We start from the raw sequence: 11104 nt of genomic DNA on the forward strand, positions 1-11104 counted from the left end.
CGTGGCAGTGCACGCCTGTAATCCCAGCTCTTGAGAGGCTGTAAACAGATGGATCACTCCATCTCCGACCTAGCAGTGAGCTCCTGAACACCCTGTAGACCCTTCCCTAAAATACAAAAAAAAAAAAAAGGTATAAAACCTATTTTAGGTTTTAAAATAGGTACATAAACCTATTTTAGATATTTTAAATGTACCTCAGAACTAAGGAATTACAATAAATAATGGGAACAAATTTTAACCAACAGTCACACAAAGGACTTCTAACTACACAAAGAACTAAAAAAATAAAATAAAATAAAATAAGGCCCCCCCAAATTCAAACACTCAATCCAAAAATGGGCATCTGAAAGGAAAACAGTTCTCAGAGGAAGAAATACAAATGACAAATACATGAAAAGTCACTAGTCCTTCAACAAATGCAAATTAAAACACTGAAATTCCATCTCACCTCCAGAAAGAATGGCTATCATAAAGAAATCAACTAATAAATGCCAGAGGCTCAGGTGGGGGAAGGAACCCTTCTTCACTATTGGTAGGAGTTTAGACTGTACAACCACTATTGAAATCAGTGTGGAGATTCCTCAAAAACCTTGGATTAGAAGTTAACCCAATCGTTTTCCTTTTGGGTTTTTTTTTCAAAAAAAAAAAAAAAAAAAAACAAGAAAACAACTCCTGAAAACACCACACCATAATGATATATGTAAACCCATGTTTGTGTTAGCACAATTTGTCATAGCTAAATCTTGGAAACAACCCAAATGGCCATCACCTAAAGAACGGATAAAGACAGATGTAGTGTATTTATACAATGGAGTATTACTCAGTTATACAGATACACTTGGGGCTTTTATAGGTAAATGGACACAACTAGAGGCTACACTCAGAAGTGAAATAAATCAGACCCACATGTGTAAACACTATATGGTCTCCCTAGCTAAGAACCTGAAAAAATAAAATCTGAAAGGTACAATATAGTGAAATAGAAAGAAACAGCATAAGGAATAAACAATTGAGATGAGAGAAAGGAGAAAAGATAGGAAAAATCATGTAGGTTTACACACAGGATAGCTAGTTAAGACTGTACTACTAGTTTCTGTTTTTTTGTAGGTAGTGCTTGACTGTTGAAGTTTTTACTTTGACCAATTTTATATGCTATTATCTGTAATCTGACAAACTACACTGAAGACATCAATGTACAATATAACAACCACTACTGAATGAATACCTTTCATTTTTTAATGTGTATTGTTTCTAATGTCTTTATTATTTTTATACCCTAAAATAAATTTAAAAAATAAAAAGGACAAGGAAAAATTAAGGTTTATTGAAGGGAAGAGTTAATGTTTAATTGCTCAATTTTACATGCCTATATCTGGCAATCTCAGCAATCAATTTCATGGTAACATGCAATATAACCACTGTTAATTTTCTATTCTTATCTTGAAACTCTACCATTTTTATTGTTTCATGATGCTTTGTTTTTGTCTTTGTTCTTATCTTTTTTGCTTTTTCTTCAACAAAATATACATACAAATATACAGAGATACAGAAATATGAATTCAAAATTCAAATCAAAGTTTGAACGTTTCAGGACCAGCAAGACAGCTCAGTAGACTAAGCGCCTGCTTTGGCAGGCACAGGACCAGGGTTCAAGTTCTGGTACCACATGCCACACTGGTCCCAGCCCCAGGCACACTGAGCCAGCCACAAAGTCCAGGAGTGATGGCACATGCCTGTAATCAATCCCAGCACCAGGGAGGCTGAAAACAGGAGGATCACTATGAGTCCTAGCTGCATAGTGAGACCCTGTACCAAATAATTATAAATGTTTAAACATTTCAAGCATTTATACCTTCAAGTACAAGTGGACAAATCTCTGTTATAAAGTATCTGAATCCTGTAGTATAAGGATATACTATATACAGAACAATATGAATCATGGTACTGTTACTCGTTAGGATATAATCAGAAACATACTCTCCCCCAGTCAACTACCACCCTGCAACTACAGGAACATTTCATCTAGAAGCCCATTTGCCAGACACTAACTCTTACTAAGTAAGGGGGAAATAAGCAACTGAAGTTTATTATAATGAGTATATTTAATCATAAAATACTGTTAGTACTATTTCACTGTAGAGAAATGAACACAAAACTTAGTAAAAAGTTATATTGAACAAAAGAAATACCTAAATATTAGTTGAACCATGAGAAAACAGGCACTCAATAAAATAGTCAACCTATCACAAATGTTTATGTTCAGTCTTTTCTCTCAATATTTGTGAACCAACCTGTAACAAGTGCTGCTAATAGTACACACAATGATCCTTTCCATAAGGTGTTATAACTCAGGAGAGGAAAAAAAAAAAAAACATTAAGTGGATTCATCCAAATACAGTGTAATAAAGTGCAAATTTTGCACAGCTTCACAACAGATGATCTCAGAGAGACAGGCCTAGGAAAAACACAGCATTTACTTAACATTCTCCAGTAAAATACCTATCAGTATTTATATAGTTCATTGCTCTTTAAATATATAAAAAAAAAAAAAACTTGTCTAACAGGCTAATAATTGATGACCAATCTTTTAGAGCTTTCAATGACAAAACAACCCACTCTGGCACACATGCCATAGTCACCACCACTGACCCAGGCAGTGGTAGAAAATCATGCAAGTTATATGCTGGCACCTCTGTAGTTTTGTCTAAGGAAAATTAGGAAGGACAAACACACTGAAAGATGGGAGGCCTGAGACCACTAAATTGGTGTAACTGCCCTCCTGTGTGTCCGAGAAGCTATCGTTAACTTCCACAGTCAGGAAACTATATGAAACAAAATTAATAGCTGCTCCTCCAAATTACTGTTTATGGGGTAAACACTTCAGAAAATTAAAGTCTTTTCAATATCTTAAACATTTGCCTTGAAGAAAAAAGCAATTCAATAATACTGTTTAGTAAAACACAAGTTATAATTTTAGCAGCAAGGTGACACTAGCATAAATAACAATATACCAAGTCATGCAGTTTGTACTTTACAATAATATTCCAATCACTGAATTGCAAAATCTGTCACATAATTACTGTATTTCCACAAAATAAACTGAAGTATGCCTGATATCTGGCTATTTCACTTTTTTTTTTTTTTAATGTGAAGTTAAACCTCACCTGGAAAGGTGAAGTTTAGACTCCTGCCCCATCACATGGCAATTATAGAAGTAATCATAATTAGATCAATTAGAACATACAGTATTTTAACATAGCTTCTGGGGAGTTTAGGGGGTTGTTTTGGGTTTTTGTTTTCTTTTTTATGTATTTGGTACAGGGTCTCATTACACAGATTGGAATCATTGTCATCCTCCTGTTTCCAGCCTTCCCACAGCTGAGATTACAGACAAGCACCACCACTCTTGGACAGAGCTTTTTTTGCCTTTTTGAGATAGGGTTTCACTATGCAGTTCAGGCTGCCTTTGAATTCACTTTCTCACCCACACTGGCCTCAAATTGGCAGTGACCCTGCTGCCTCAGCTTCCTGAGCGCTGAGATTATAGGTTCAATGTAACATTTTTTAAACAAAGAAAATACCATCAGCAATAAAGACTTCACATTTTAATAAAGTACATAAAATAAACTGATCTTCATAAAATTTAATACTTTTGCATTTTGAAGGACAGCCTTTAAAGGAACGTGAATAAGAAACTTCAAGCGTAAGAGAAAGTCCCTGCAAATCACACATGTGGTAAGGGATACCCATCTAGAATATATAAAAAACTACTACAACAAAACAATAAGGCAAATAATAATAATAAGGCAAATGCAGAAATAAAAAAAACAGCTGTGATAAGTTGAAAAACTGTAAAGTTGAACTTAATAAATATAATTGGATCCTGTTTCATCAAGATGGTGCTGCTGAAAAGTGAGCAGTTCCTGACCAAGCTGACCAAGCTCTTCCAGGAATACCGGCTGTCAGGCAACGTGTTCATCACCCTGAAAAAATATGATGGTCAAACTAGATCCATCCCAAAGAAGGGCTCTGTGGAGGGCTTTGAGCCTGCAGATAACAAATGTCTGTTGAGAGCTACGAACGGGAAAAAGAAGATCAGCACTTTGAGCTCTAAAGTAAGTTTCAGATGGCCCATTCAAACCTGCTGAGGGCTAACATGGATGGGCTGAAGAAGAGAGACAAGAAGAACAAGAGAAAGAAGGCCAAAACACCACAGTGAAGGGCTCCAGATTCTCTGCTCTTACCAGTTAACCAACAGATTGTTGTTTTTCCTTTTGGCCACAAAGCTAGATTCTGGCTTCCCCGTGGCAACTATTTTCAATGTGAAATAAGGGTCTTTTTGGAGAAAAAAAGGTTATAGTGTACAGGGTAGCTGTGGCGAGAAACTAGTTCAGATCTGTGCTGCATGGTTGTGTTCTTAGTTTTCAAAGACCTCTGTAACCATTTCCCTGAAGAGCAATGTATCACTAAATATTTGTTTAAAAAAAAAAAACCTTAATAAATATGAGAATGCTGGCTATGAGAAAAAGATGATCCCCCAGAAGTAAAAACCTTCATAAAAGAACTATTAAAGATGTTCCAAATACTTAAAGCCCTTAGGATATAATAGTGGTAAATAAAAGAACCTTAGGAATGTGCCAATTTAAAACTTAGAAAAGATGCTTCTTGTTCTATATCATAAGTTACACAAGAAGAAAATGGAAAACACTGTCAAATTACTTAACAAATTTTTGTAAGAAAATTAAAGACCCTAATTATTAATTGTTCTATCATTTTAAAGTGCATTGTACAAAATATTAATTTTACTTCTTAAAGTTTTCCTATAATTTGTAGGAGCCAGAAGAGTTAATATTGACAAACTTATCAAAAGTGTCAACTTTTCTACTTACCAAGACAGCTTTGAACAGTTTCAGCTTGCACATCATTTTTAGCTCCCCAAACTACTCTAAAAACAAAGGACTGGAGCTGGAAAAACAGCTCGGCAGTCTAAGCACCTGCCTCGCAAGCACAAGATCGGGTTCTCCATGCAGATCAGTGAAATTGGGTGTGGTGGTACACACCTGTGAACCCAGCATTGGGGAGGCTGAGACAGGAGATCACTAAGTCTGAGCTGTGTAGTGAGACCTTGTACCAAATACTTATTTTTTAAAAAATTTAGTAAAAATAAAAACAAAGGACTGCCTATATAGTGATGCTGCACTAATCATATTCTCAAGAGCAGCAAGAAAAGTCTACCAGATCAGTAACAAGTCTCTGGATGAAAATACACTAGCTTAGTTCTTCCATCATTTAGTTCCAAGTTATAATTTACACATATAATTCCCTTCTGTTCCTACTCCCCAAATTCTGTTTATAGCTAGGCTTTCATCTAAAGATGAAAAAAACTAGGATTAATGATTAAAGAACCTGCCCATAATGCCAAACCAGCCTATTAGAGACAATAGAGAAATCAGAACACTGCTAAACTAATCCCTTCACTAGCATACAAAGCTGCACACTTCTGAAAAAGGTTTATTTTGGTTTTGGTTTCATTTTCTGTCCATATAGCTTACACAGACCTACCCTACTCTCAAATAAAAATACTTCATTTTTCCTCAACTTCTCATTAATGACATTTTACAAGCATCTGCATTCAAAGAAACTAGAGACTAGAAGCCAGGCATGGTGACACACACCTGTAATCCCAGCACTCAGGAGGCTGGTGCAGGAGGTTTGTCACAGGTTCAAGTCCAGCTTGAACTGCATAGTAAAACCATCTCAAAAAAAAAAGAAAAGAAAAGAAAAAACAGAGAGAAAGACTAGAGTCCCACAGCAACATCAGTATAATTGATACATTTCAGACCATTACATACTACCATATAATGTGGTATCCCGGATGGGTCCCCAACAGAAAAAGGATATTAACTAAAAACAAACTTAAGTACAGTACACATTTTAGTTAATAATGTCAATATTGGTTTACGATGACAAACATACCACAGTAATGGAAGTTATCAACAGTGGAAGGTTAATGTGAGGTATACAGATATTCCCTCTGCATAACTTTATGTAGCTCTAAAACTATTTATAAAGGTAAATGAGCTCTATGTACACTTGATCTCATACTAGGTTAAATGCTGTTATCTTGAGTTTTTGAACCACAGACATCAACAGTATTTATAAATTTCTATTCCCTAGAGTAGTGTTTCTAAAGCTATGTTGTAGAAAATGCGACTTGCAATGATGACTGTCTCTTGGAAAGGAGAACTAGCCAGCAGGGTCTCCACTGCAAGTCCCACTTCCACAATCTGAGTGTGAAACAAGAATTCTGTGAAGGGAAAGATGAAAGACACTCACTAGCCTAAAAAGGAAAGAAGCTCATGTTTTCAGAATCATTTCCAAATTCACAGCTTCTCATAATGGAGCAAACACTGAACTAAGACCTGAATTCTAATCCTTTTTTCATTAACCAACTTTTACTACTAACCAATCATGTACAACAGTTTACTCCTTTTAGCTTCAGTTTCCTCATATGCAAAGAGGGCCAGAAGGAAACAGAAAGTATGTCTCAGCCAAAAAATCTCAACCTAATTAGAATGCTTCTCAAAAACTTAGAGAGGGTTGGTGAGATGGCTCAGTGGTCTAAAGCACCTACTTAGAACAAGCTTAGCAAAGCACAGGGACCGCTGTTCAATCCCCCAGCACCACATGCCAGCCCACCCCGCCCCCTGGTGGACTGACCGCACACACACACACACACACACACACAAATAAATAAATAAAATAAATTAAAAAAAAAAAAAAACTTAGAGAATAGTAAAAGTAGCTATGGCACAGTGAAGTATAACATTCTTAAAAGACCAAAAGTATTCATCTACTGGGTGTGGTCGCACAGGAATCCAAGAATTTGAGAGGGTGAGGCAGGAGCATCTTGAGGTGGAGGACAGCCTAAGCCACACAGCAAGTTCAAGTCTAGCCTGGACTTCAGAGACCCTGCCTCAAAAATTATTTTTTTAAAGTTATCAGGGTTGGTTGGCTGGTGTTTGAAACCTTCCTGGCCTAATTGTCCTTATCAAGATATACTAGTTTAAAAAAAATACATGCATATTACACTAATCTAGCTCATCTAATTTTAAATTTCAAGCTATGTGAAATTTATTTCAGAAATAAACATGTACTGTTTTCCTCTTTCAACCAAAATCAAACAACACGAAAGTGTATCTAACAGTATAATTCAAAATCAATTAATTTCAAAACAGGGTTAAGCTTCTTCTGGATTCATCTTCCTCCCAGTTTGACAGTGTTATTATCTAAAGCATAAAGATCAATGAAACAATACGAAACTGACCATGGCAAATTCTTTTTGTTATGTATTTAGTAGAAGGTCTCACTATGCAGTTCGGACTCCTAGTGATCTTCCTGTTTTCAGCCTCCCCAGCACTAGGATTACAGGTGTGTGCCACCACGCCCAGACTCAGTGGCCAGTGCAGCATTTGGTGCCAGGGATCAAACCCTGGTCCTTACACTCACCAGACCTCATGCAAGTTTGTCTTAAATTAAATTTCTGTATTTTAAGAACATTAAATTATCTGCCTAAATTATATTTTGTCATATTTCAAATTTCATAAATGTAAAAAGTTAAACTATAATGTATAAATAAGCCAAAAAATAGTGTTCTAATGTGTAGGAAATACACATTATAATTAGCAGCACTTCATTTATAATGTATATTCACTTACAAATAACAAAAAATCGGGGCCAAGGAGATGGCTCAGTAGAATAAGAGCTTGCCTGGCAAGCACAAGGGCCTGAGTTCAATCCCCAGTTCCACCAAAAAAAAAGCCAGAAAAACCACAAACAGTTGGTTAACAAAAGTATGTGCCATTAATATGTAACCTCTGGTCTTTTCAAAATATTTTAACATTCTCTCACATGAACAGTGTTAGAAAATATTGCTTAAATAATGCAATCACAAAATGAAAACTATCAAATTAATACACTTTTTTTTCTTTCATTTTCAGGAAACTACAGATACTGTATTTTTGACCCAGCTATACCTCTCCTAGGTATTTCCTCAAAAGAATAAAAGAAATCATACCACAGTAGTATACACATACATGCCTTCAGCAGTACAATTCACAATAGCTAAACTATGGAAGAACCCTAGATGCCTAACAAGACCAACAGATAGTAAGAATGTGCTATTTTACACAATGGAGTATCACTGGGCTATTAAGGATAAACTTAGATGGATGTGGTTACACAAGCCTGCAACCCCAGCACTAGGGACACTGAGACATGAGGATTACAGAATTCCAGACCAGCCTAGGTAACTAGCGAGTTCGAGACCAGCCTAGATTACACAGCATGGACAGACCCTGCCTCAGAAAAACAAAAGATTCAGAAGATTATCACAGGGTTCTATTCTATGAGAAACCCAACCCAAAGTATAAATAGTAAAATAAAAGAGATGGTAGGAAACAGGAAGATACACTTCTTGGAGATGGAGAAAATGATGAGGGAAGAGTTGGAAGGGGAAGGAAAACTACCAAAATTGATCAAGATATACTGCATATGTACCAATTTCCTAAAATGAATGTAATTATAATGTATTGCAAACATAAACCAATACAAAAAAAAGCTATAGGTACTAAGCATAACTCTTAAAAGATATGACCCCATACACAGGCACATAGAGTTCAAACAGCAAGTACACTAATTAAAGTTGTTAACACTAAAATATCACTTTGTTCTGCTAGCTAGCTATGCCCAAGAATATTGAAATATTTCCCAAAGCTGAAATTGCTAAAGATGTTATCACCTATGATACATATACATAAGATGATTTCAGACATTCAGAATGTATTGAGGCATTACCTTTAAAATATCAATTGCAACATATATTTAAAGCCTTCTATTTTAGTACAGATTTAGAATTTCATTTTATTATGCAATAATGGCATGAAACATTAAATCAGTTCATAACCTAGATCAATAAAACTAAAACAGACATACTGTGTTTTCAAATAGAAAAACAATACTTTCAATTTATTAACATTTCTGAAACGGTCCAATTTTTAAAACTACAGTATTAATACTTAATTTGAAAGTCTGTGCTCAGAGGAAATCAAATACTGTATTCAGTATGAAAGGAGTTGAACAGCTTATCTAAGAAACCACTTGTTCTTCAATTAGCTTTCATCTTGCTCTATGCATTTAATCTGTCTGCATTGCAGCTTTTCACTTAAATGAAAAAAGATAACATAGGTAAGAATAATCACCTTAAGAGCAATCGTCCTCTCGTCTCCAGTCTCCTCCTCCTCCCCCCCACCCAAGCCAGGCGGAGCGTCAGGGAAGTCGGGACCCCCCAGCTCGACCCGGGAGGCCTTCCCCTTGGGCACCCGAAGCTGACACCCTCCCCCCTTGGGCCTCCTCTCCTACTTCCCCCAGCACCTTCAACCCACAACTCGGACCCACACCAGCTGGGGCCACCCCACCAGCCGCGAGCGCACGGCCGACGCGCGAGCACAACCAGGCACCCCTGCCTGCCGGCCGCCCCAGGCCCTTGGCATCCGCGCGGGTCCCGCCCGGAGCTTGCCCGGTCCCGGGCTTTGCGCCACAAGGAGCGCAATGGTCAGAAGAGCGCGCTTCGGCTTCCCCTACACCACGAGCCCCCGACCCCCAGGAACAGGCGGAGGGGCAACGCCAGGTGCGAGCGGGAAAGCAGGAAACCCGCCCCAGAAACCGACCTGTGGAGACCGCCATCTTCTCCTACAGCCCGACGCAGCCGCCTGAACGCACGCACGGGACGTTAGCGTCACTTCCGGGAGCGCGCGGCGGGGTGCGCGTCATTCCAGACTCCGCCCCCGGCGGCCGGCTCTGCGGCGGCTCGAGCGGTGACAGCGCGCACGTGGGCCGGGGGTGGGGACCATCCCCGCTGCGGGGCAACTTCGTGTAACTCCAGCTGACTCACAATAAAAAGTTCGTGAGACTTTTAGTAGACAAAGTTCAACCACTTTCTATAAAATAAACCGAAAGGCAGAAAAAACGTGTCTTAAAAAACACATGCAGAAGGGATGTCTGCGGATACAGCGGACCACGTGAGCGCGTGAACAGAAATGGGGCATCTGCGCCGATTTGCGTCCTCTGTGGTGCGTTTACAAAATCAAGGAAACGGAAAAACCTCTCAGTAATGTTCATAGTGATTAAATATTGAAATGATAAGATTTGGACAAAGCTGAATCACACAGACCATGTTACTAAAACAAAAATAACACAAAACATGGGTTAACGTTAATGAATCTGGATTTAAAAACTCTTCTAAGGGGGAACAGCACATTTGAAAAACCCCTGAGAACTAAGCAAATATAGTATTTTTTTTCAATATATATGTAATACTGAAACATGATTAAACTGTATGGTTAAGCCTTTATTTAAAAATATTACTGAACACCCTGTAGATCCTTCCCTAAAATACAAAATAAAATAAAAGCATGAGAAAAATTCTAAGGAAGCATGGCATTTTCAAGGTTTTACTTCCGGAATTTTCAATGTTGCTACTGTATAACTCACGGCTCTCAATAGCTGCAAGCGCAGAATAAAAGCTGCAAGTCAATGTTTGACACTATTGCTTGTGCTATAAAAAGAAAAAGTGGGGCTAAGGATGTCACTCAGGAGTAGTGCTTGCCTAGCATGTGAGAGGCCCTGTGTTCTACTCTACTACAGTACTATCCAAAAAAAAAAAAAAAGAGAGAACCTCAAAGAGCTGAAATGACTTTTTGAAGAGCAGGCATCCACCCAAAGTTTTAAAAAGATGGAATTCTAATGCAGCTGTGGCTGCACAGTTAATGCTGTTTTCCTCCCTAGTTTGTACTGCCATGTTAGCCATGATTTTTATGTTGCTGTAATGGTACCTGTAGTCTGAAGCTTTTGGTTTTACAGTAATCATTATGCAGAGAGGGGTAATTACTACCGGGATAGAGAGTCTTGGTTCTTTCAATTCTGTTCATTGGCTCTGGCTCTGGCTCTGGCTCTCTGGCTCTCTGTCTTTCTGTCTCTCTTCTTCTTCTTCTTCTTCTTCTTCTTCTTCTTCTTCTTCTTCTTCTTCTTCTTCTTCTTCTTCTTC

The 11104-nt window shown here is 37.9% G+C and overlaps 1 protein-coding gene and 1 pseudogene across 1 annotated transcript in view; one reads left to right on the forward strand and one right to left on the reverse strand.

Annotated features, from left to right (window-relative positions):
- Positions 1–9809, reverse strand: part of Ube2v2 (ubiquitin conjugating enzyme E2 V2) — a 32596-nt gene extending 22787 nt beyond the window's left edge. Inside the window, exon 1 of the mRNA XM_012515217.2 lies at positions 9729–9809. Coding sequence (XP_012370671.1) covers positions 9729–9744 — 16 coding nt within the window. The 5' untranslated portion in view covers positions 9745–9809. The remainder of the gene's footprint in view (positions 1–9728) is intronic.
- On the forward strand, positions 3897–4220 carry LOC105742459 (annotated as a pseudogene).
- Positions 9810–11104: the final 1295 nt, after the last annotated feature.

The sequence above is a fragment of the Octodon degus genome, unplaced genomic scaffold (assembly GCF_000260255.1).
Source record: "Octodon degus isolate 3935 unplaced genomic scaffold, OctDeg1.0 scaffold00054, whole genome shotgun sequence".
In the NCBI taxonomy this organism is placed as follows: domain Eukaryota; kingdom Metazoa; phylum Chordata; class Mammalia; order Rodentia; family Octodontidae; genus Octodon; species Octodon degus.